This window comes from Dama dama, chromosome 15 (assembly GCF_033118175.1).
Source record: "Dama dama isolate Ldn47 chromosome 15, ASM3311817v1, whole genome shotgun sequence".
Taxonomy (NCBI): Eukaryota; Metazoa; Chordata; class Mammalia; order Artiodactyla; family Cervidae; genus Dama; species Dama dama.
In genome coordinates this window covers 85,355,936-85,382,805 of record NC_083695.1, presented here as the reverse complement: position 1 = coordinate 85,382,805, position 26,870 = coordinate 85,355,936, and the positions used below count along the sequence as shown (strand labels likewise).

Sequence of the window (26,870 nt, the reverse complement as noted above, 5' to 3'; positions counted from 1 at the left end):
TATGTTGAGATCCACTGAGCATAGGATCAGGGTCTAGCATCAGGGTCTTTTCCAATGAGTCAGTTCTTCATATCAGGTGGCCAAACTACTGGAGTTTCAGGACTGATGCTGAAGCTGATACTCCAATACTTTGGCCACCTGATGAGAACTGATTCATTGGAAAAGACCCTGATGCTGGGAAAGACTGAAGGTGAGGGAGAAGGGAACGACAGAGGATGAGATGGTTGGATGGCATCACCGACTTGATGGACATGAGTTTGAGTAAGCTCCGGGAGTTGGCATGGACAGGGAAGCCTGGCATGCTGCAGTCCATGGGGTCAAAAAAGAGCTGGACATGACGGAGCGACTGAACTGAACTGAGCATAGATGCCCAAGTCATCAAAAAGATGGTCACGTTCTTTACATTGATTCATCAAGTAAAAAAATAGTCCAGTAGGCTTTTTCTTCTTCTATTTACACACTTGCGTTTCTAGAATCAGTGTTGTTAGCGGTTAGCTTATACTCCTCAAATGAGTTCACCCTGTAAAGATGTTGGCGGACTCCCTCGGGAATGACTTCAGTCTTTCTCATCAAGCTGAGTGGCAAGTACGCCAGCGTGTATTTTTGTGCAGCACTGTCAGGCACCAATATTAAACTCAATACAGTCATGAGGAATTCAGCTCGGACTCAAGTCAGCAGGCCTCCTCACAGCTCTGAGATCTCAGGCCCATCTTTCTCTTTCTTCTCAATTTCCACTTATGTGACAACAGTCTTTAAAAAAACACCATATCTCCACATTCTGGGGCTGGGAAACTTCCCAAGCTCTTAAAAGACATTAGTCTAGAAAGATCCTTTCCCCTCCGGTGGCTTCGCAGTACATCTGATCCCTAACCCCAATGACTTCGAGGAACCCAATCTGGGAAGATACACCTGGTCCCAGTTTGGCTTGGTGACTCAAAGAAATGTTAGATCAAGATGACCCCAAGACACTCACAGAACACGTGCCCAAGCCTCAGTGACCTGGACTCCAGGAATGCGTGGGCCAACCTCAGGCAATACTGGGAACTGGTTTCTCTTTGCACTTTTGAACCCACGCAGCTGCTTGGTGAGGCCTGCAGGTGGCCTGGGGCCAGGTGGGCAGAGATGCACCTCGGCTGGGGCAGTCAGAGAGATGTGATGGGCACGTTCCCATTACCTGGGTTTATAGCCCTGGGTCTTCCCGGGTTCCAGCTGCAACCTGAGACAAAAAATGACCAGGACTCATTTTCTCATGGGCCACACCAGTAGGGATGTCACAAATCCCAGAGCAGGCTTGTAAATATATCCGGTGTTTATTTTTCCTGAAGCCAGGTGCATGTCTATCTTGATACTGCCATGCTTCAAAATTCAGAAACCACAGAAGACATTTTGAGTTACATTATTACTTTATTTTCCTTTTTTTTACACATAGCATTAAAGTCATCCCACATACAGATATTTCTATGGCTCCTTACACATTTTATTCTATCTAAAGTATCATAGCTGTGAGATGACAAAAATCATCCCATTAAAATGGCAACATTTCTGAAAAACGGGCTTCATATTTAGTGATGAGAAACTGACACCCCATCTACTCCCCCTGCCAAAAAAAACTCCTTCAATCCAGAGCTAGAAAGACAGTTCACATCCACGGCTAACACGTGGGGCCCATACAGAGAGGGCTCCAAAACAAGAAGCTATGGGGTTATTAAACTTGTAACAAGCAACTTCTTTATTTGTACGGAATACGAACACAAGAAAAGCATCATTTTCCTTTTTAGCCCTTTTTATTAGTGTGTTTTGCCTCCACCCAAGTTACTGCGTACCAAGCGGCTATGAAGAGTAAAAACCAACTGATTTTAAGTCCCTGAAATGCATGCAACTTACAATTCCCTAAAGCACACATCAGTTCCCAGTCTCCAGGGCTGACTCTTCATCTCGTGGAGACTACGGTGCTGCCGGCTTAGCAGTTGTGTCTGTCGTGCTGCTGGGGTTTGGAGTTGCTGCTTCTTTGGCTTCCGGCGGCTGGGTTTCGGTTTTGGGGTCTTCTCCGTCTCCAGCACTCTTCTTGCTCTTGTCTGCGGCCATCTCCATGATCTCCTGTAGTGGCTGATCCGTCTCAAGCGAGCTAGGCTGGAGTTCGTAAACCTGGACTTGACCTGGGACATCTATTGCTTTCTGTTCAAGTTTTTCCAAGATGGTCTGAACCTTCCTGACCCCATCTCTCCTGGCCTGGCGGACATCAGCTCGTCCTTCTGGGTCTACCGAATCCAGGGCTAGTAGCTCTTTGGTCAGATACTCTTCTATCATCAGGTACTTTTTGTCTGTCTTCTTGCCTTCAAAGTTGTCCACAGCCTGTTCCAGCCCTTGCACTTTCTCCAGGATGGCTTCTACTTTTAGCACACCTGGATGCTTTGGGGGCACTTCAGCTTCTCCTGGTTTGGGGGGTGCAGCTTCTGCAGGGGCAGGACTGGGGGCTGCTCTCTCTTCTGCAGCCACATTCTTGGGGGAAGAGGGGACAGCAGAAGGGACGGCAGAGGGGACGGCAGAGGGGATGGTAGGAGGAGCAGGGCTAGGAGGACAAGGCACTGCAGCGGAAGGAACCTTTATTTCCACCTTCTCAGAGGGAGGCGGGGGCTTCTGTGGAACAGGTTGAGCATCCACCTCCTTTCGGATCACTTGGATCGGGATGTGTCCAGGAGGGAGATCTGGTCCAGTTGGGCCCGGCCTGCTTTCTGGCTTGTTTTCAGGTTGGGGAACAGGTGAAGGTTCTCGATGGGTCATGGGCTGTGGGGAAGAGGCAAGACACAGAGACAATTTTAATGGCTGAGAGTCACAGGTGGTCATTTGTAGCTAGTACTGATGTAGAAGGAAACGGGAACAACTTTTAAAAAGATTAACAGTATAAAAGAGATTTTCAAAGTCAACTGACACCAGTTACAAGAATAAAATATAGTATTCTTCATGTATTATGGGACTTCCCAGGTGGGGCTAGTGGTAAAGAACCTATCTGCCAATGCAGGAGACATAAAAGATGTTGAGTTTGATCCCTGGGCAGGAAGGTCCCCTGGAGGAGGGCATAGCAACCCACTCTAGTATTCCTGCCTGGAGAATCCCATGGACAGAGGAGCCTGGCAGGCTACAGTCCCTGGGGTTCCCAGGAGTCAGACATGACTAAAGAGACTTAGCATGACTAGCACACATGCATTATATGTAACCAAACCATTGTCATGCTTCCATTTGTTACTTTGGTCTCTCAGTCTGTTATCTCTTACTGACTTTTTCTGGAGATGTAATTCTTATGGCAATGAAAAGAAAACCAACATAATTTTTCAAAAAGGAAAATACCCCAAACTCATGCTGACTCCTGAGTTACTCTAGCTCAAAGCAAAGTTCTGGGTGACTCAGACTTTCAGGTGACAGAGCCATGGAGTAATAACTGCCACTTGTCCCCCTTCTGTCTGACAGTCTCTGCTCAGGGTATGACCTTCCCATCTCCTGTTTCAGCAAAGTTATAATCATCTTTTTTTTTTTTTTTTAAACCTATGATGGACTTGTGGTTTCTGCCCAGACTGATGTTATTTTTTTGAGAATAAGCAAGATGCCCCAAATGGGTAACTCTGTAAGAATTCTGCTTGGACACATTTGTGTCAGAGCTGATACTGGCAGAGTGCAGCACCTCCACACTGACTACATGGCCACACAGGCTGAGATGCTCTTTAATGCGACTGAGATACTCTTTAATGTGACTACAGGCTAGAGGTATATTTTTAAAAATGAACTATGCCTGCAACAGAATTATCTTGGTTCATCTAGCATTCAAGTGAATATCTAAAACCCCCTTTAAAAAATCTCACACACTCTGACTTCATCAACTGGGAAATAGGAGTTGGACTATATTATTTGTAAAGTACTCCATATTAAAAACATATTAAAAACTCCATATTAAAAACACTAAATCCCACTATAATATTCAATTAGGTCAAATCTTTGCAAGCCTCCAACAACACCTCTGAACAAGCTGTGAAAGGGAGGCCACTACAAACAAGTAAGATTAAGTGGAAATAGGATTAAATATTGTTTCACCAATTACAGAAAATATATAGGAAAGATCTGAGAGGAAACACTGCCAGCTTTGCAAACGGGCACTTCTCTCCCCTTTGAAAGGACTACTGAGTTTAAGTAAGGATCTGATGAACGCTTGGCTGTTTGAACAACACTAGCCTCCCTTTCCATCAAATCTCTTCTGCCAACCAGAAGTCCTCAACTTTGGCCCTTAGCAGTCACGAACTAGCCACACGCCTCTCCTTGGGCTTTAAAACAGTAACTGAATAAGCGACTTTAGAAACACTTAAAAGGGGGTGTGCCCTCTGGTTTATACTTTTCAAAAACTTTTCAAGGTCATGATAGCAGAAAAAGACTGAGAAACCGAACCAGATTAAAGGAGACTACAGGCAAATGACACCTGCATGCAATGCTCATGGTCCTAGACTACATCCTAGAACAAGGGGGAAACTGCTCTAAAGGAGATGTGGAAATGAACTGTGAATGAGACAACGATGTCGTGAGGATGTTAACTGTCCTGCATCTGATAATTCTAATGTAGTTATGAATGAGAAGGTAGCTCTCTTAGGAAAACATCTGCTGTCATGTTTAGGGGTTAAAGAGGCATGTTATATCATACAAAAAATATAGATAATATATGGAGAGAGGAAAAATGACAAGGCAAATGAAGTAAAATGTTAACAGTGAATATAGCTGAATCTTTTGCTTTTCATGACCTTCACATATACTGGACTTCTCTTCTGTAAGGTTGAAATCATTTCCAAATAGAAAAGCCAAAAACAAAACAAAAACAAAAACCAGTAACAGAAAGGCACTCTGTTGGAGGGCCCTGGACAGTGTCCCCATTTGTAGGAAGAAGATGCCCTCCATTTGTTTACAGGCGACTTTCCTTTTAAGAACAGTGGTCGAGAATTCACTCAGCAGCCGAGGGGCCCTGGCTGCTGGGCATTCTGCGGCTTTAAAACTAGAAGACTGCTCCCCCCAGGGATCAATGCCTGCACACTTCTGTGCGGTGTGCTGTGCAAGTCGCCTCAGTTGTGACCGACTCTGCAACTCTATGTGCTGTGCCCGCCAGGTTCTTCTGTCCATGAGATTCTCTGGGAAGAAGACTGGAGTGGGTTGCCATGCCCTCCTCCAGGGAATCTTCCTGACCCAGGGATCGAATCCGTGTCTCTTACATCTCCTGTGCTGGCAGCTGGGTTCTTTACCACTAGTGCCGCCTGGGAAGCTAATGCATGCCTCTATGGAAGGTTAAACAGGCCCTGCCTGTGACTTTCACCAGATAGGCAGGAAGGTTTCCCGGCCACCCAGCTGGCCAGGCATCAGCCGGGCAACACGGTCCTTTTTACTGCAAAGGAGGAGAAAGGAGTAGGACATGCTCCCTGTGGTCAAGGTCAGAGCAGAGCTGAAGAGAGCCGAAGAACACTTCTGAAATGCATAGGATAATCAGATGCTGAACTGTAAGAGACCAGGCACCCTGGGAAAAGATGAGGAGGTTGCATAGAAGTGGCAAGACTGGCTTGTCACTTGGAGGATGGGAAAAGTATAGATTGTGGAGGCATCTCAGGAAGTGGGTTCAGTGTGAGCAAAGACATGAGAAAGGAGACAACAGATGGAAGGGCTGGCAGGGTGCAGAAGGGGTATCTGTGAGGCAGGAGATGAGGCTACGGCTGGAGTGTGGAGTGGGGTGTGGCAGGGCCCTGAAAGGGTATGGTGGGCAGAGGACACCTGGGCCCCAGATGTGTGATGCTGCGCTCTGCCCACCATTGCCCATCACGGTGGTTGGAACTCTGCCCCTGAGGCAGCTGCAACAAAGAACGAGCAAAAGCTGTAGAAGGCATGGGAGGTTCACAGCCCTCGCCCACATTTCTGCTGGTGACCAGCATTTCCAGGATCTCGGTCTCCCCAGGAAGGGCTGGTGAGGGCAAGGGACCCAGGACACTGGAACAGAGCTCCTCTGGCCCTGAAGGATGCCACCCCAGCCCGTCTGCAACACCGACTCCCATACCTGAGGCCTGTCGACCGCGGTCTGCACACGGAGAGACGGCGGGGGTGGCACTGGCGTGCTGCTTCTGGCGGGAGAGCCCTCCCGGCTGGACGCACCCCGGACGGGAGGCCGGAAGGGGGATGCGGTCCACGTGGTCCGGGGCTCCCAGTCATCCCCCTGGATCTTGTGGTACACGGGCTGGTGCGTCTGGTATTCGCCCTGCTGAGCGGGGTAGTGTGTCTTCTGGGCTTGGTGGAAGGATGGCTGGGCTGCCGGCCGGGTGACGTTCTGCTCGTGTATCACAGGGATGGAAATGTAGCCCCGGGGGAGCTGGTGACCGCCCAGGCTGCTCCTGCCAGAGGAGGTGGGCAGGCTGGCCGAGGAGGACGACGAGGAGCAGTCCGAGGCCGCTGGAGACTGGGACCGCTGCGAGACACAGAACACAGACACACGGCCCTGTGAACCCCCCTTGCCTGGCTCTCCGATTCCGCCCCCAATATGTGCCTGCTCAGGGTGGCAGGTTTAATACAACCTCCCATCTATTAAGCCTTTCCAGTGTCCAAACGTACTGTTAAGACCGGGAACTCAGGAGTCAAGAGGCCTGGGCTCAAATTCTCAACAGCCTGATAGCTTTGGTGTTGTTTTAGTCGCTAAGTCACATCCGACTCTTTGCGACTTCATGGGCTGAAGCCCACCAGGCTTCTCTGTACATGGGATTTTCCAGGCAAGAATACTGGAGTGGGTTGCCATACCCTCATTCAGGGGATCTTCTGGACCCAGGGATTGAACCTTAGTCTCCTGCATTGCAGGCAGATTTTTTACTGTTTATGAGCTGCATTTAAAGTACAGAGAAGAGTAACCCCTCCTCACCCGACTGACTTGAAGATTCTGTAAAAGAATCAGTGGGTGTGTCTGGTGCCAGCACCACACACAGGAAGTGCTCACTAAGTTTTAGTCATTGTTGTCACTTCATTTCCTCTTTCCTAAACTCTTTTCCTGCTTATCCCCAGAGAACCCAGGGGCCAGCGAAAACCATGTCCCCATGTGGACTGAGGCAGGCCAGGCCCCTCTCCCTTCCTGACCGCCTACCTTCTATTCTGGAAAAGCAGAAGAGTGTTTTCCCAGTTGGCCTCTAAGGCCCCTGCTAGGTTAAATTTGTGAAGATTTCTCTGACTGACGCATCACTTTTGATTTTTACAACAAAAACATTACAAATATAGGTACTGCCTCTCCAAGAAAGGGAAGCTCACACCTCCTGTGTGAGTGTGTGCTCAGTCATGTCCGACTCTTTGCGACCCCATGGATCGTAGCCTACCAGGATCCTCTGTGGATGGAATTTTCCAGGCAAAAATACTGGAGTGGATTGCCATTTCCTTCTCCAGAGGAACGTCCCAACCCAGGGATCCGACGTGCGTCTCTTGCCTCTCCTGCACTGGCAGGTGGGTTCTTTACCACTGCACCACCTGACGCCTCCATTAACTATGTTTTTCACCCGGAGTGAGCATTTGTGCTCAAGAGCAGCACGGGGGACACAACGGGACGGTATGCCAACAGGAAGACCCAGAGGGCCTGTGGCTCAGGATGCCTGCTGGGGTCCACTGGCCTTCAAGTCTCAGCTAAGAACCAGGTTAAGGACTACACCTTAAATGTTAGTGCAAGGAAGTGCCGACTTCAGGCTTAAAACCTGAAAAGCAGCTGCCTCCCTGATCCTAATTTTATGCTTTGTTTTAAACGGCGGACACTGTGAGGGCAGGCACGTGGTCTCATTTTCACGTCAGTGCAGCTCCGAGCAGTTAACACTCACCTGTGATCACTGAACTGAGTGAAATGACACAGTCTCTCTGTGTTTCTGACACAGAAAGCTCAGTGGGAATGAGGGGTATCATAGGAGGAGCCAAAAGGGCAGGCTTCCAGGCACTGCGATGCCACTTCCGACTTCATGCTTTTGGACCAAAGCTGTTTACCCTTTCTTGAGCCCCAATTCCTGAACTACAGAAACTAACCACAATCCCTGCTCATCTGAAAAGCCAGCCTGTGAAATGCTGGGGGGACGTGGGGCTGTCAGCAAGCGATCTTTGCTGGGTGATGCAGGCCAGGCCCTCATAACCCACATCTCACTGGGCTGTCATCAGGGTCTGGGGTCATCTGAGGTCTGGGGCAGCCCAGGAAGCACGACAACCAGCTCCCACCCACCCCTGCCCCTTGCCCGCACAGGTCACGGCCATAGGCCCACGAGCCAGGCCTCTCCTTACCTCGGGTCCATGGGAGGCTGGGGGCTGGGCCGCCGCAGCAGCTGCCGCTGGTGCACTCAGTTTATCTGGCTGGCTGGCTTCCACCACACCCCGCAGGGGTGACTGGGACCTCGGGGGAGCCGCTGCAGCCACCTCGGTTTGGAAGCGCTGCGTCCCGGGCTGGGAGTAGGCGAAGACAGGGTACGGCCGGCTCGGGGCGCCTTCATGGAGGACGGGGATGGGAATGTAGCCTGGCCGGAGCTGGGGGTACACGGCGTGACCTTCCCTAGTGGGCAGCGGCCTGGGGCCCTCCCGTGATGGCCCATTTGCAGAGGATGCGGTTTCCTAAAAATGAGAGGAGACACACAGACCTGTTAGAAACTGGGAAGGAACAGCCCCGAGGAGAAAGCATAATGCCACGTGCTCTGATCTTCCAGAGTGACTCTGGGCCCCACGGCACCAGCTAGGAGCCAGGACAGCTGAGCACAGAAACTGTGGGTACCTCCCCCGATCCCCTACTTCTTCCAGACCCCTCCTCCCTTGCTGAAGCTGCTGTTAGCCCAGCAGTTTAAGAATCAGTAGCATCAAGAGAAAGCAAGAGACAAGCAAGGTATCTGTGGAGCACAGGAGAAGTCCCAGTTTTCCGAACTTGTAAGACAGGTTTTTGCTCTGGATGACAAGGTAGCCGTGCATACAGGGGAGTCCCCGACAGCCTCCCAAACCTTCAGAGACCCAGATCAGAAGATGCTAGGAGGATTCAATGCCAACTCGCTAGGTTACAGCCAGCATCTCGGCTTCCTAAATGGTCCTCACATTTCCTGACAACGCAGACTCGCATGGGACCCCAACACAGGCCGCAGCTCAGAAATCTGCAGAGAAGGGGCGGCGGCAGGCAGGCAGCCTCCTCAGAATATTTTCAGAACAAGCGGCAAGAAAGGGAGATACCCGAGGAATGCATAAGAGGCACAGGATGAGAACAAAACCCAGGGATTAGTTGTGCTGGTCTTGTGATGCCAACAAAGCCTGCCTGGCAAGGAGCGGCTGGGGTCCCTCCTGTGTCCTCTCATGAAGTTCTCCCTTCAGTGGCCTGGCTATTTTGGGACCCTTGAGAAGGCCAAGTTCCAGATGTACCACAGAGAAAGATCCTGTTTCAGACAACAAGGCTGGCCAGTCACTCACCGGGCAATGTCACTCCTCAGCAAGCAGAGGGTGGGCGACTGAAGCCAGGGACCCCTGCGGCTTCCTGTCCTGACCATCTCCTGAGCACTAGAGGGTCCTCTCACAGAGGAGGGGAGTGAGGATCCGTGCCACTTCCACGCATCCAAGTGGACAAACTACTGTGTCTCCTTACGAGGCATCCCCCTGAATGGCAAACACCAGAAGGCTGAGGCTCTGTTTCTGCTGGGCCGAAGCTGGTCACAAGGAGGGCAAGCCCTGGATCTTAGATCTTTCAGACCCGTGAAAGACTCTCTCTGCCCTCCTGCTGAGCTCGCCGCCCCAGCGGGCCTCCCAGCACTCAGGAGAGGCCTGGGTGTCGCCGTGTCCTTGGGGACACCGGCAGACAGGCGGTACTCTCAGATTAGAATACCCACGTGCTCAGGGCGGCGGCATTATTTTAGCCTGCTTAACTCTCGGGTCACCCAAGAGCAGGGAGTGGGTCCAGGCGTGACATTCAGAAGCGCATTCCTGCCACGAGACGGGCACCAGAAGGGAGGCAGCAGGAGCACTGAAGGAGGCCCGTGCTGCTGGGTGCTGACTCATCAGAGGCCGGCTGGGCAAGTCGTCCTCGCCCTGGGGCACCTTCCCTCCAGCCTGGAGCGGAGCCTGGACAAGTGCGGGGGGCGGCGTTTCTGCTGGCTTCCTCCTGGCCACGCACTAGAGCGGAGATGAGCAAGTTAGCAGCCCTCGTCCGCTGGCTGGCCCCTGGTGCACGCCCTGCTCCCGAGCTACTGGGAACCATGGTTTACAAACCAGCAAAGTCCAATCCCTGCCGGCCGGGGGCCGCGTGAAACAAACAGGACGGCCACCTGCAGCGCACAGGGGCCCACCTGGGCTTTTCTAGTAGGGTGGGGCTTCCGAGAGAGGGCTCGAGTTCTTTCCTAGCTCTGTTGGTAACCATTCTTTCATCAGGGATAAGTCTTTACCTCCGTGAGCCTTAATCCCCTTTGCTAGAAAGTGGAGCTAGCAATACCCACTTCACCGGTCTATCCTGAGTTGTTACGAGAGCCCGTGGAGAGGGGTTTGCCCAGCGGGCTGAAAGGCATTCCCTCCCTAAACAGCGCAGGATGCTGCGACTCAAGACGCCCAAGGGTCAAAGGAATCAAACCTGAAGGACAGAATGAACCGGCGGTGACCGGAGTCAGGAAGGTAGACGCACCTGGAGGAAATGGTAATCGTCCGGGAAGGGACCTTCTGAGGAGATGGAAAAGTTCTCTCTCTTTCTGAGTGGTGGAGATAAATCACCCACGTGTGACAGAAGTCTCTCACACTCTCGTCTCTGGAGCCCCCACGCTGCCCATCCCTGCCTCAGTCCACCCACACTACCCAGGCTGAACCTGTGAGGGCAGCCGCCCCCCACCACCCCGCTGTTAGCTGCGCCTCCACCTCAGACCCTCCCGAGGCCTGGCCACTCCTGGGGGAAAGCCCCTGGATCCAGAGGGTCCTAGGGCGGGCCTGCCAATACATTTTACGCATCTCGCTGAATATATTTTGTGCCTCAGTTGAAAATGGAAGAAAAAGGGAGGAAGGAGGGGAGGAGGGCAGAGGAGCAGTTCTGCCTGCCCCAGGGGCTGTGACGGCACAGCCAACACCTGGCCTGGGTCTCGGGAGCAGAGCCACGCTCGGGTCAGCGGAGGGAGGCGTGTGGTCGCTGTAGGCTGGGATGGGGGCCTCAGGGGCCCAAGCTGGAAAGAAGGGAGGCTGGGAGAGGCCTGGAGGCTACTTTCCTATAGTCCTGAGGTCTGCACTACTGGTTCTGTGTGAACTAACGGCTCATTTATGCCGTTTAATAAAAACCACACATCTCTTCACAATCGTCATGTCTAAAAGAAGGCAGGCGGCCCTGACACTCTGGTGGCAGGGTGGGGGGGCTTTGTTGAGAAAACACTGCTTGAGCTAAGTTTAAAAAAATTATCTCACGTCTATGGACTAGAAAACTAACACTTCTCTGTGAACAAAAACTTAAAACACCTGCCCGTGACAAGGCCCGCACGGGGTGCTGATGCCGCCGCCGTTCCCACTCTGCTCTCGTGAGAGCCCTGTCAGCAGCAAATGCTTTGGGTCTACGAACCAAACTGCAGGACCCGAGAGAGTCACACTGCCCTTTTTACCTCCTGTGGTGTTTCATCAGAGTCTAGTGAAAGAAAAGATGAACTTTTATTCCAGAGTGGGGGAAAAAAAGACTTTAAAATGTTTAATTTATATTATTTATATAACTATGTATGTAAAATAAGTATACACTCAAATGGCTTCCCTGGTGGCTCAGACGGTAAAGCATCTGCCTGTAATGCGGGAGACCCGGGTTCAATCCCAGGGTCAGGAAGATTCCCTGGAGAAGGAAATGACAACCCATTCCAGTACTCTTCCTGGAAAATTCCATGGATGGAGGAGCCTGGTGGGTTACAGTCCATGGGGTCGGAAAGAGTCGGACATGACTGAGTGACTTCACTTTCTTTCTATACATTCAAATGTATATAAACATATACATATAATAAGTATATATTAGAAATATTTATAATTCTCCTAGAAAACGTCTAGAACATGTCTCCTCAGTCCCGTAAGAAGTGTTCTCAAGTGCAAGCCCAAGCCTCTTGGTCATGCTGGCCGGTGTCTTTCATAGAAGATGCACCACCTGCCCCGCCCTGACTTCGCTGGGGACTGGGGCCTCCGTCTCCTGGGGGTTTCACGCCAGTGAGGCCCTGCGATAGGCACGAGGTGCCAGCACAGTGACCAAGCGGACACCGGCCAGCCCGGCCTCCCCATCACCGCCTGCCTCGCTTCCCGAGGAGCAGGGACAGCATCACAGGAATTACCCTCCGGTCAGCTCAGCTCATTATCCTTATCTGTGGGCAGGGCCATCAGGAATACATTCACACAACATTCAATTAGGAAATCAGAGCCTGACTCCCACTGCTTATCTCACTGCACCAATTTATAAAATGAACTGGCCAATTCTTCTTCTTTGGGCATTACGTTAAAATCCTCTGCAGGTGTCAAACAACTCCATGAGAAGGCCAGGATGAAAAGCGGGAAAAACTGCCTCAGATGAGCCAAAACCTGCCCTAGCAAATATAAGGTATTATTACTAGATAAGCCTGGGGTCAGGCTCTGAGCTTGGACAAGGGTGTGGCTTACAAACAGGTCTTATTTACTCATTGCTGTTGTTGTTCAGTCGCTCAGTTGTGTCCGAGTTTTGCGACCCCATGGACTGTAGCACATCAGGCTCCTCTGTCCTCCATTATCTCTGGAGTCTGCTTAAACTCACATCCATCGAGTTGGTGATGCCATCCAACCATCTCATCCTCTGTCACCCCCATCTCCTTTGGCCCTCAATCTTTCCCAGCATCAGGGTCTTTTCCAGTGAGTCAGATCTTTGCATCAGGTGGCCAAAGTATTGGAGTTTCGGCTTCAGTATTAGTCCTTCCAGTGGATATTCTGGGTTGATATTCCTTAGGATTGACTGGCTGGATCTCCTGCAGTCCAAGGGACTCTGAGAGCATGACTACACTTCACCACTGATTTTTAGTAACAGCGCGGGCACCAAGGGACAGCTAGCAGACTTGGAAAGAGACTGCACGTGATCCCAGAGCCAGCTCTGCCCCTAAGGAGGCACTACGGAAGCAGCTTACTCCTATCCCCCACCCCCAGCTTCCTGAGCTGTGAAATGATGTGCTGTAAAAGCAGTGGTCCTCAGACTCCAGGGGCGTCTGGAACACCCAGGAAATTTAAAAAAAAAAAAAAATGCAGACTCGCTGTTCAGTCCTAACAAAGTCTGACTCAGAAGGTCTGTGGGGAAACCTAGCCCCAATGGCCCTGGGAGCACACTCTAAACGAGGGTCCTTCCAGCCGACCTTCTCTCCGACCTCCGATCCCAAGATAGCTCCTAGCTCTGAACACCTACATAAGGCTCAAAAACAAGGAAAAATGGATGCTGCAGAAATCTAAAAATGATCACTCTTAACTGTCCTCAGTTAAATCACATCAGAAATCGCTGGAACTCAAGGTGCCTCAAAGTTTCAGGAAGAGGAGGAGTCCCCTGTGCTATAGACTCAGCACCTTAAAAGCAGGCTGGGACCATAAGCCCTGAAAACCGTGCCCCTGTGAGCCCCAACCTCAGCTCCACAGTGCAGTGTTCTTTAAAATGTGGGCTGAGCAGCTACAAACCACCATCTGAATGAAGGGGAACAGCCACAAAGGAAACTCAGAGCACCACCGTCTTGACAGCTCTGGAGTCTTAAGTAGGACACACTCTATTAACTGGGTTTTTAGGCCAGAAGAGCCTCATCCTGTCAGCTAGTGACTTTTACTAATGATACTTCCAAGACTTCTAAAACGAGGGGGAAAAAAAAAGATGGAGGGAAATAAGAATCCTGGGACTCTCCATTTAGCGAGGCCCTGGATCAAAATAGAAAGTGGCCTGGGCTTGCCTCTCTCAGGCAGGAAGCAAGACAAAAGAAAAGCTTCCTTCTAAAGCGCACACAGAGACCTGAGCTCCAAGGTCCTCAAAACCTTCCGTCTGGTATTATAGGCCACAAAAAAGAAACAGGAGTTATTGCCAATGTGATATATAAACAGATACCTACGTCCCCACAGCCAAACTCGAAGCTCCCACCAGAGTGTGGTAAAGGGTCTCTTCCACTGCCCCCAGCCCTGTTTGGGGGCATATAACAGATACAGGGCAAACTCTGAATAAAAAGCAAAGTCCACATCCACCAAAGTCTGTTTACAGCACTCCTGGTGGGACAAGAGTCTGTACTCTAAGCAATCTAGTCCCAGGTGATTGGAGGTTTTATCTCATATACCTGTTATTAGAGTATGTATACTTCTCTACAAAACAGAGTTACAGATGTAACTTACGGTTACCAGCGGAGAAGGGGGATAAACTGAAAGACTGGGACTGACATATACACACCATGGTACATAAAGCAGATAACTAATAAGGACCTACTGAATAGCACAAGGAACTCTACTCAATACATAACAGCCTACATGGGAAAAGAATCTAAAAAAGAGTGGATACAGGTAATGTGTAACTCATCCACTTGGCAGTACACCTGAAATTAACACAGTATTGTCAATCAACTATATTCCAACAGCAATTTTTTTAGAGAAGTACGTGGACCTGATCCTGGGATTACTGAGATGGGTGTTCCTACGTGCTTTTACTAGAGAAAGCTTTTTTAAAAAAAACAACATCATGACATTGCTTTTCTTTGCAGCTGTGTCCCAACAGGTAGGAATGAACTAGCTCTGAGCCCCGTCTCCAAGCTGCCATCCTGGACTCTAATCCCACCCTGCTGCTCGCCAGCTGTGTGCTCTCGGACAGGACTTCTTGCTACTGCGACTCAAGTCCCCTGACTTACAAAAATCCTCATACCTCCCAGGACTTGTTGCCAAATTTAGGTGAAATAAGGCACAAGAAAGTCTCTGTGAACTCTGAGCTGTCCCGTGCCCTGCATAACCACGCTTTTCCATTCCACAAATAGTTACTGATGGACCCAGCTTTTCCCAAGCAACTGTTGGTTGGGCCTACTGTTCGGAAAGTTGTAAATTCAGGTTTCATTCCTCAGTGGTCTCACCCAAGTTGGTAATGAGCCTGTTAAAAGTCTGAAGCCCTTTTATCTGAGAGTCCTAAGAGCACTAATTAGCAGGGATGCCATTTTCTCTGTTAAGACATGTTATCTAATGTTTCATACTGGAAGCAAACACAGCCATAGACAGCTCCAGGGGCCTGAGACCTACATTTTCCTCTGCCTTCAGGAGGCCTCCAACCCTGGAGGGGCTGCCTTGCAGACAATCAACACCCAATCTGCAATGATTGTAGTGCCTGCACAAGTGCCCCTGAGGCCCAGGGGGAAGAGCCAAGCCAGGCTGGGGCAGGAGTCTCCAGGGAGTAGAAGGTCTGCTGGTGTTCCTTCAACATCCCCAGGGTGTCCCTCCATGGCATGCAAGTCATCTCCAGGCCACAGCTGAGTATGTCCCCTGCTGGAGAGAGTGCTCCGGGCTCAGAGTCCCTCACTCCCTGGAGCCCCCCTCAGGGGTTTCCAAGGTCACAGGGGAAGTGGCTGCAAAACCAAGAGGAAAACCCTGGGTCACGGGGTTCAGCTCCTGAAGTCAGTGGCTTCAGGGAATTTAAAAAACTACCTGCTTCCTCTTCAGGGGAAAAAAAAATAAAAAGGTGGGGATCTGCTTTAATCAGTCTAAACCCACAAGTCACAGACGGAAAAGTACCTGAAATCTCCGTATCAGGAAGCAAACTTGTCTGAATCTAGATAAAGAGACCCTTTCACCCCCATGGGTACATTTCCACTGGTTTCTCAAGGTTCTGTCTCAGAGGCCGGCCAAGCATAGTGTCTGTTGGTATCAGGGCGGTGGCTTTACTGGACATGCATTTTGCACAAAACACAATTCCCCAATAGGAAAAAAAAAAAAAAAAAAAAATCTCCAATTCATCAACCACAGCTCAAGCAAGGGGAGACTGACAGATGGTGGCAGCCTTGGGGGGAACTTCGGGGGCGGGGAACTCCTCCCCCACCTAAGCAGCTTCTCAAAGCACTCCTTCCCCAACAACCACACTCCCTCAAGAGGGTGGTCACAATTAGAAACCCCCTCCCTCTCCTTCCGCCCCTTAGGCCCAGGTCCAGAACACCTGAGCACATGGCCGATGCCCCCCAACACAGTTGGGCACCCGGTTCCTGCTGGCACTGTCCTCAGGCCCATGCAGAGACCCTCCCCTCGAGCAGACAGGATTGAGGGTAAACACAGCACTCCCCGAAGAACAGAGAACACACACCGCCCTGGCCTGTCTCGGGCGGGGGATCTGGGGCTGAGGCCACAAGCTGCTGGGGCTGTGGGCTGCAGGTCTGGCTGAGGCTCCAGAAGGCTGACCCCCCGCGCTGAGTTCTGGCCCAGCTCCTATGCACCCCCTACAAGGGGCATAGGAACCCCCAGGGAAGGATGCTGAGGGCGTCCAGACACTGGTGGAAGGACAGTCAGCTGAGGCGGTTCAGGGGCCATGAGGAGCCCTTGCCTCCGGAAACAAGACTTCACGACCATCTGAGAACTGGCAGACCTACATCCAGCCAGCACTCTCTACTGTGTGGGGAAGCCGAGGGCCTCTCTGAGAATCCCCTCCGACTTCTTGGTGGAGGCTGGGGCTCTCCCCACAGACTGCACACAGGCCTCAGGTCAGGCCCTGGCTCCTCACAGCCCTGCTGGACGGGTACTGGTGTACGCCCATCTCTCAGAAGGGGAGGCTGGGGTGGACGGGGTGCGGGGCAAGGTGAGTGATTTTACCTGAGACCAGACACGTGAACCCCTTTCGCCATTCCTGCCACATCTGTACACTGTAGGATTAATGGCTGTTGGTGGCTAACGACAAACAAACATCTGCAAACCCTCCGTCTTCCCGGGGGTGAAGATGCAGCAGGAGGGAAAGCATTTCATTTTGCCCGGTGGAGCTGAGTTGAGGCGCAGACCTGGAACATTCAGTTCAAGTGTGCTCTGGGCCAGGGAGCCAAGGCTCAATGCTGAGTCACCGCCTGGCTGAGGCCGGGCAGCGAGAGTGGGGCACTTTCTGAGTCACCACAGACCAGAGACTCCTCAGGCCCAGCCCGGGGCCTCTGCTGGGAGCGGACCCAGGTCCAGCCCAGCAGCAGAGCCGGGTCCTACTCTGACCCTCGGGCCCTGTGGGGTAATCTGGAACATTCAAAAGAGCCATGTGGCTGCCTTCCCTGCCACACACATGTTCTTTCCTATCTTCCTGCCGTTTCCACTTCTAAACCATTCATTCATTCATTCTTTGTCCAAGAAAGAATTTTTAATGTAATTGAAAAAAACACAACAATTCTACTTTAAATTTTCAAGAAACCGAGGAAGTTACTTCAAGATAGGAAATGCCTGTTCTTCAACAGGATGCTAGGGAATTTTCAGGCTTTAAGTCTCATCTCCCTCTCTCAGGACGCAGCTCTGGGTGGGGGAGCTCTCAGGACGCACTTAACGTACGTAGGACTTCGCGGGTGGCCCAGTGGTAAAGAGTCCGCCTGCCAGTGCAGGAGGCACAAGAGACGTGGGTTTGACCCCTGGGTCGGGATGATCCCCTGGAGTGGGAAACGGCAACCCACTCCAGCATTCTTGCCTGGAGAATCCCACGGACAGAGGAGCCTGGTGGACTACAGTCCATGGGGTCACAAAGAGTCAGGCATGACTGAACGCGCGCGCGCGCACACACACACACACACACACACACACACACACACACACACTCCACAATGTTATGGAGGCAGTGAACAATCTACACTCCTGGGCTCTTCGGAACTGACAGTGAGTAAGAGGCTTCGCCGCTCTGCAGTGCCTGACCTTACTGCCAGCCTCACAAACGGAAAAACTGGAGACAGAATCCTCGCACAGCGCTGGCTTCGGGGCGTCTGGCTGCTGTCAGCAACCAGCCTCCCCGGCAGGCCGGCTCTAAGATGCTGTATCACTGGCGGGGATGAAAAAAGACCGCTTCAAGACCCAAAAGGATGAACTTAGGGAATCAATATCCAAGTCCCCTGTGGAGAAAAGGCCATTCAGAAATTCAATAAAAAGGAACTGGCAACTGGGAGACGTTTGGGGACGAGGCTGATGCCGCTTAGGAACCAACAGAAGGCTTCCTGCAACACGCACGTCAATAAGGGACGCTTTTCTTCAACAGCCTGTCCACTCCGGAGCCCAGGCCCACGTTTTCCTCTTCTCCAAACAGAATCATACATACTGAGCCCGTGGACCCTGCCAGGCCCTGAAGAGGCAGGGAGATGAAAGAGACGCAGAGTCTGCCTCTGGGACGCTCAGCCCACAGGGACGTGACCTTGAGGCAAAGCAGGAACGTGCGGCCTTTTGGAGGAAAGTTTCAAATTGAAGTAATGTGGCATCCAGAGCCGGGACGGGCTGCTTCCAACCCGAGAGATGGGGGAAATGCTTTGTGGAAAATGGCCCTGAAGGAGGCAGAACTGTCCTCTGTGTGACATTTAACACCATGACTTGCAGAGAGCGGGCACTCAAAAAATTTCGGCAGAGATGAATGAGCGGAGACTGGGGCTTGTCTTCCCAGCTCAGACCCAGGCTCAGGAAAGGAGCCAATGTGTCTGGTGAGCTGTAGGAGATGGACTCAAGGCTGTTTAAAATCGGGGCTGTGCCCGGCGAGCTCGGCGGATAAGGGTCTAAGTATACAGAAGCAGCCAGGCCTGCTGACAGAGAGTCTGTCTGTCACCTGAGGTGGGGGTAAAGCTCTGCTCACAGCAGTCTGCTCTGTCACAGCGGACAGGCCTCAGGCCGGGCACCTCCCCTCTCTCCACGTCTGTCTCCTCGTGTATAAGGTAAATCTGACAGCTTCCACCTTCGTGAGCGCCTTTGAGGGTTTAAAGAGATAAGGTTTGTAAAAGCACCCACCTGTGTCTGGCACATGTCTAACAAAGGTGTTGACAGACGGAAAAAATCGGTTCCTCCCTTCCTACAGAAATTCTCTCTGATTAAGCTTTTGCGAGCTGCCTGACTGGCTGAAAAGCTGCCGAGGCCCCCAAAGAAATCATCCTAGAAATATGTGAAGGCTGAACAACACCAGCTATCTCACCCGACTGCACGATGCCAAACAAGGGCCGGAGATCAACTTTCACATCTGCAAAAGGAGGGGACTTGCAGCCTCGCTTCCGAAGTCCAGCTTTTTGTCTGAGAGCTGAGGCACAAAAGGATCATGGGCATGCAGACCTGATTCACAAGCCATGGGCAGCCGGGAGGGCCTGGAGAACGCCACTGTCAGGGATGAGAGAAGTTTCCTTGCAGTTCATCGGTACTAGAGGATCCTCAGAGGTTCCCAATAAGCAAAGCCTTCAGCTACTGCTCCCAGTTTCTCTATAAAAGGCGTCTTAAACATGTTAAGAGCAACATTAACACAGCAAAACTATGAAGGAGAAAGCGTAGGTCTGGATTTATGCATGGCTTCCTAATTTTTACGAAAAATGCCAGGTCGTTTTTAAATGTCAGTAGGAAGAAACCAACGTGTAGAGTGGTTTATATAAGGCAACTGTGTGTCATTCCAGAAACCAGGACAATGCTAATCAAGCCTCATGGGTGGTATGAAGCTTTCTGACTCACAGGCAGCCCCAACGGCATCAAACAACTAAGCCTTCCTGGCTCTGGCTAACGTCAACCGCCGCCACAGTTCCTGTGCGCTCTCTACCCCTTGTAAAGGGCAAATATATGCTGCGAAACAGGGGACAAGTTATTGGTCAGGTCTTGCATAGGCCAAACACGGACTATTCTTCAGAGGGGAAAACGAAGGTCCTGGATGAGCTGGGCTCCGAAGACATTTGTTTGGCCATGCTCTTTATCGAACCCTAGGCAAATTGCTATTCATCTGCAATACAGACATTTGCTCCAGAGTCACTGCAACTGGCTGGAAATACAAAGGAAAGAATGGCCGCTCCTTTCCTGTGTTCTGATTCTAAGAGGCACAAGAGCTTGCGATCGATCTGCAAACCACAAGATGATCTCATCTCTCGGAATATTCAGGAAGCTCTCCTGAACGTGAAGGGGAATAAATGGGTCCCTGCTTCAACTGAAAATGCAAACCAGCTCTGAGTTCCTCTGCAAGGATGCTCCTACCTGTCTCCTATAGAGCCTGAGGATAATCTGTCAAATGACTGTGGTGAGATTCGGCCAGCAGGACAAGCCTCTGGCCTGCTTCTCCCGGGGTTCACAAGGGTCTGGGGATCACTTCCCCACAGCCTGCACTGGCACCCTGCCAGGCTCCATCCCTCCCCCTGCCACCCCCATCTTCACCTCCAGAAACTCAGGAACCTGCTGAGTTTCACCGGGAAGGAAGGGAGGCTCGGGCAATGGCTCTGGAGGTTTAGAGGTGAAGCAGGCTCCCTTGAGGATGCCAAGGCTCACACAGGTGCACACAAAGTCATAGCTCCCCCACGCCACCCCCTCTAGGATGTGGGATCATTGTCCTTTGGTGACTCCCAAATGCCCGGGCACCAGAATCAAGAGCCAACCGGGCAGCTTTTTTTGACATACAGATTTCTGCGTCCTACCCTGAGCAACCTGGATCCAACAAGGGAGGACGCACAGCTGGCAACCTGTGTTCTCCTCAAGCTTCCCTGGAGACTGCCAGGCTCAGGAATCCGTGCCCAGGCACCTCCGGGACCGGAAGAGCTAGACCCGCCCTGCTCCTCTGCCCAGGGAGGTTTGCAAGGGAGCGGCACAGCGCCACACTCCAAAGCATCTGGCCTCTGTTTATTTCACAAGGCGAGCCAGAGGAGCGGCCTGCATAGAAACTGTACATCTCAAAGAGGATGCCAAGCCCTCTGCCAGAGAAGGGGCCTGGACTGGTAGGAACTTGCCAGGAGATTAGTGGGCCGCCCACATGTACAGAAAATCGATATCCAGGAAGACTGCCGGTGGGGAGGTTCAGATCCTCAGAGTGGAGCTGGAGTAAGCCCAAAGCCTTGCGCCTTGAGCTGTCCTGCCTCTGCAGTGTAGGGCAAGACACTTTCACTTGCCCCCTCTTTAAAAATGGGATGAAAGGTCACTCTAAACACCTCAGGGAAACGGGAGAGGATCAACTCTAAGACAACAGCCAATAAGACTAAACCATACACAAGTTCTAGTCGTCCTCTTTCCAAGAAATTCATTCCTTCACCCATATGATTAAACTGCAAACACCCCAGAAACTGTCTTCCCCTGAAGAGGGCTCTCTGTTTTTCATGTTCAGTGAATAGCTCTTTATTGACTGACAGCATCTTCTCTGGAAGTTAAGGATGCTCAGAGAGTCCTCTTAGCTCAGTTCCTCTAAAATCACCCTTTGTTTTTTTTTTTTGCCGGAGCTCTCTTCTCAATCCACATTAAGAAACCAATTTCTGATATGAAGTGCTAGTGAAGGATATTCACTTCATGGCAAATAGATGGAGAAACAATGGAAACAGTGAGAGACTTTATTTTGGGGGGTTCCAAAATCACTGCAGATGGTGACTGCAGCCATGAAATTAAAAGACGCTTGCTCCTTGGAAGAAAAGTTATGACCAACCTACAGAGTATATTAAAAAGCAGAGACATTACTTTGCCAACAAAGGTCCTTCTAGTCAAGGCTATGGTTTTTCCAGTAGTCATGTATGGATGTGACAGTTGGACTATAGAGAAAGCTGAGCACCAAAGAACTGATGCTTTTGAACTGTGGTGTTGGAGAAGACTCTTGAGAGTCCCTCGGACTGCAAGAAGATCCAACCAGTCCATCCTAAAGGATATCAGTCCTGACTGTTCATTGGAAGGACTACTACTGAAGCTGAAACTCCAATACTTTGGCTACCTGATGAGATGAACTGACTCACTGGAAAAGACCCTGATGCTGGGAAAGATTGAAGGCAGGAGGAGAAGGGGATGACAGAGGATGAGATGGTTGGATGGCATCACCGACTTGATGGATATGAGTTTGAGCAAGCTCCAGGAGTTGGTGATGGACAGAGAAGCCTGGCGTGCTGCAGTCCATGGGGTTGCAAAGAATCAGACATGACTGAGCGACTGAACTGACTGAAAGATTTTCCATTGTATTTATTCTGGAGTGAGGTGTCATTCACAGAAGTTAAACTGAATTAGTCACATAGTTGTTCTGTGTACATCAAAGCACAGTCTTGAAAGCCATGAAGCCCACAGAACTAACAAAGTGAATGTTAGTTTTCTCCCTATGTTCTAGTGCCATGTTGAGAAATCTCAAGTAATTAATCTGGAAAGCAGCTCTTTTCTTGAGTTGATCACATCCAGCCATCACCATCCAAGTAGTCACAAAAGTCAGAAGGGCAGAAAAACAATCAAGTACTCCAGCCTGCACATTTCACACTTAAAATTTAAGTCTCTTCTACCTTCTTCTGAACAATAAACTGCCTCTTATTAGGACTTTTCGGTGTAGGTCTCTCTTTGCTATTGGTACTGGCTGAATGGCCTCTGGAAACACATGTGAACTCTCTGGGTATCCTTCTCAGAAAAATAGAGGCTGAGCTAAAAGATCTTTAATGATCTTTCAACTTTAAAATTCTGTTAAATTTTCAAATCAACTTTTACAGCATCAAAACTTCTGATTTACTAGCTCTTATGTTCTACCTGTTGAGAAAAATAATAGTAACTTAACCTGTTTTTTTTTCCCCCTTGAAAAAGTTTATAAAACCACAGCCTAACCCATCCATCATACATAAGATCTCAACCTGCTGGGTGAGTTTCATGTTGAAAACAAAGTGCCAGCGATGTGGCATGTACACTGAACTCATGGTGGGTATGTTCATACTTGACCTACACTTAGCACCAACGCCAGTGGATTCTGACTCTTCCTGTCTCTATAGGAAGGAAGCCTCCAAATGACAGCATTTTTTTTTTTTTTTTTTGGCCTCAGTAAAGATCTACATCCTTGCAGGCTGCAGTAACAGAGCAGGTCTGAAATGAGCTTTAGTTTCACTCAATAATGGGCTGAACAGACAAGCGAAAGGAATACATGGTTATGTCCATCCCAGCTAATTACAGCCTCTTGAAATAATTTTCAGGAATAAATATACAATTAATTTCTTATAAGTGTAAGCTGCTGATTATACAGTATCTCACTGTTGGGCACCAGAGTTTCATAAATATTTTAAAGGAAAAAAACTGCATAAAAATGAAGATGGTTAATACAGATTTTTTTTCCTTCTAAAACAACGGTTTATAAAACATTTTTAATTCTGTGAATTTTTAAATCTTCAAAATAATTTACCAGCTCTTTATGACTTTTATTTTGCCCAGACAATGTAACACTACTACAAGTCTATTTCTTTTTGCCAAGCTTTACATTTTGAAAAAGCTCAAAGTTATAGAAAATTACAAGAGCAGTACAATTAGTTCTAATTTTTTAAATTAACGGACTCATTCCAAGTTTATATTTTCAAATTTTCATGGTTCTAAGGATTAAGTAGTATATACACTGACTGCATATATGTAAATGAGGCATACTTCTAACACAAAAGTATTACTACCAAATTATTTGTGTATTGGGGATAAAAAACAAATGCTAAATATTTTAGTAGCATAAGGAGGAAGGGAATGTATTGCTATTAAAAAAAAAAAAAATCTCCTTCTGACCAGGGTGAGGCAGTATCTAAGGCGATAGCCAACTAGGAGACAGTCTCACATCTTCAGTTTAGAAATTGCCTGGAAGATTGCATCTTGTTTTTAACAAGTCATACGAGAATATATTCATAGTGAAGACAATTTTCAAACAATAATACAGTTTTAATTTCAAATACAGAAAGGGCGAAAAAAAAGAAAAGGAATGCATTTACATCAGTCTCCTGAGTCACTCTGTGCCTGAGATGGGAGAGTGAAGTCAAGATACCCTCAACCAAGTCCAGGAACTTGAGGATGTAAAATTCCTAAGAGACCCTAAAGGACCCCCACAGAAGCTTGCCAATGGTCCCCTGGTGTCTGCCAAAGCACAGTCAGCAGAGTGAAACCAGGATCTGAGCCCTGGAAGCGGGTGGAGACGGTGTCCGGGCCTGGCCCGGACCTTGGTGCTGAGCAGGCCGGCCACCCGTCGTCTCCTGGCCCAGGGCCCCTCGAATGGAGCCGGTGGACGGGACCTGGTGCCACCGTGCGTGTCCCACTTCCCGCCCGACCCCCGGAAACCAAACACGGCCCAGAGAGGACAGTCCTCTTGGGAACCTCCCCAGACTGGCCCAGACGCCGGCCAAGGGCGGGCCTGGAGAGGGGGCTCATGGGGGGCGCAGCAGGCCGACCCCCCTGGGAGCTGGCGTCCTCCTGGGGATCCGTGCGTCCCAGGCGGCCTTCACTGACCTCCGGGCACCGGCTGCGGCCGGTGCACACCTGGAGCCTCGCGTCCCCGCAGCCGGGCCCAGCCCAGCCGCCCAGGCCCGGCCCTGTCCCCGGACTGGCCGTCGATAGGGGTGGCGGGGGGAGCCGCTGGCCAGGGTGCGGCGCGGGCCTTGCTCACCTTGGGGCCCTCGGGGGGCACGCGCGGGTCGTTCCACGTCGTGGTGCGGTTGTTGTGGTCCACGAAGAAGGGCCAGCCGGTCTGCGGGTCGATCTTGATCTCCCAGCCGGGGGGAAGGGGGTCGCGGTCGCTGGCGCCGTTGCCGGACGCCATCTGCACCATGGGCGAGTGGGTGGCTGCGCTCATGCTGGGTCGGGGTCGGCCCGGAGGGGCGGCCGCCGGGGTGCTGGGTTGCAGGGTGCCGGGTCGCGGGGTGCCGGGTCACGGGGTCGCGGGGTGCCGGACCTCCAGGTGCAGGGTCGCTCGCTGGCCGCGGCCGGAGAGGAGAGTCGTGAGCGCCGCCGACGTGTCCGGGAAGCCGGCGCCGGGCACCTTTATGAATTAAAGGAGGGGGTGACGTGGCCGGAGAGGGCTGGAAGTGTCTGGAAATAGCCTCCTCGCTGCCAAAGGGGAAGGAGGAGATAAAGGGAGGTAGCAACTGGCCGGCTAGAAACTTCTGGTCCCATCCAGAGAAGTTGGCGGCGACGCGGGTTGGATGCGGAGCTCCGCCCTGAGTCATCGGCTATAATCGGGGCGGGGCGGGGCGTGGGCGGGGCGTGGGCGGGGCATCCCCCGGCCGCCCCTCCTCCACCCCGCCACTTCTTCCCCACATTCGCGGCTCCCCCGGGCGGGGGCTTTCCGGGGTGGGTGTTGCCCCGACGAGTCGTCTCTGAGCTGGGCGGGGGCCTTGCATCCGCGGGATCCCTGAGCCGCCAGGCGGCAGGTCGAGCGAACCCCTCTGGGACGTCTTCCGTGTGTCCTGGACCGGTTTCGGTTTTCAGACTCGCTCCGTCTTCTTCGAGCAGCGTGGGTGTTCCTGGGACTGGCTCCTTCCTATAAAAACAAACTCAACGTTAGCCTTTATAGTTGTTGGGGGAAAAAAAAAGTCTTTGGGGATTAAACTAGAGTCTCTCCCACCTCGCCTTTACACCCCCAGATTACTGAGACTCCGGGATATTGGTGACCCTCAGTTAATCACTTTTTTTCCATGGGCTTAAGGGCCGTCCGGAAGGGGCTCTGGAATGTTGATCCAACACCAGAAGCAAGCCAGGGAGGATAATGGAAGAACAAATGGAAATTCACCTGCCTTTTGAATCCTAAAGAAAGAAAGATTGCATCAGCGCATGCATGTTCCTGAAGCACATGTCTTATATGTAGACTCTGTCCTTGCAGTGAAGAACTTTAAGGAAAAAACATTCTTTGGGCTTTGGGTCTTGTTGATGGTGCAAGTTGGTCCTTGCTATCTTAATCTGACCTTCATTTGGAAAGTAGGGTAAGTCATGCCTGCTCAGTCACCTCCAACTCTTAGCGGCCCTGTGGAGCCTGCCAGGCTCCTCTGTCCATGGGATTTCTCAGGGAAGAATACAGGAGTGGGTTGCCATTTCCTTCTCCAGGGGATCTTCCCTACCTAGGGATCAAACCCATGTCTCTTGCATTGCAGGCAGATTCTTTACCCACTGAGCTATCTGGGAAGCCCTTTGGAAGGTAGGGAAGAATTCAAATTATGAAAAAATTTTGTGTGGTTGATGAAATGGTGGTTGCGCTTGTAACCTCTGCCAAGCACCTCCATTCCTCTGGGAAAGAGAGTATGCCCCCAGAGGTGGGATGTTGGGAGGTCCCATTTTAAATTTTTAGGCCTGCAGGCTCATTCCCTTCCCCAGAAACATTTTTGAGAAGGTGTCCTGGGCTAGAGTAATATTGGGCCAAATTTTCCAACTCAGATGCAGAGGACATTCTGGAACCCTCAGAAGCAACACGTTTTGTCTCTTCCCACTCTCAAATTACTCGTTTTGGAGCAAATGCTGAAGAGACCTGCCAGTCATTTCCAGTTGAATAGGGGTCTCACTTGCATAGGTCTACTCATCAGCTTTAAAGTACAAAAATTCAGCTTTGTGAAAACACAGAGATGAAAGACTAAGGTATAAACCCAAATGCCAGTGCACCGATTTACCATAAGAAGTGTTACTGTTGAAAGAGCTGAGCCCTCAAGTGCACTAGTCAGCGGGCCTCTTTTTTATTTTTATTTTTTGGTCGCACTGGGTGGCATGTGGGATCTTAATTCACTGACCAGAGCTTGAACCTGTGTCCTGTATTGAAAGTACAGAGTTGTAACCACTGGATTGCCAGGGAAATCCCAGTGGCTCTCATATTTTTCCTTATTTTTGAAGCCTTGAGCAGAAGGCTGGGCCCAGAGTCCATATTCAATAAATATTGATGTTTATTGAAGGTTGATTCCAAAGTGAATGTTTATTTGTATTTTCTTGCGTTGCTTGATTTCACTACAACTACAACCACATTTAAAGACAGGACATTCTTTCTTAGTGAT

At 50.6% G+C, this 26,870-nt stretch overlaps 1 protein-coding gene across 1 annotated transcript; it reads right to left on the bottom strand.

The window, feature by feature from the left end:
- Nucleotides 1-1,384: 1,384 nt before the first annotated feature.
- On the bottom strand, nucleotides 1,385-25,053 carry BAG3 (BAG cochaperone 3). The gene is made up of 4 exons (XM_061162776.1): nucleotides 24,506-25,053; nucleotides 8,302-8,625; nucleotides 6,071-6,475; nucleotides 1,385-2,784 (listed from the first exon to the last, which is right to left on the bottom strand). Exons 1-4 carry the CDS (start codon nucleotides 24,689-24,691, stop codon nucleotides 1,945-1,947), a joined length of 1,755 nt encoding a protein of 584 aa, XP_061018759.1. The 5' UTR covers nucleotides 24,692-25,053; the 3' UTR covers nucleotides 1,385-1,944.
- Nucleotides 25,054-26,870: the final 1,817 nt, after the last annotated feature.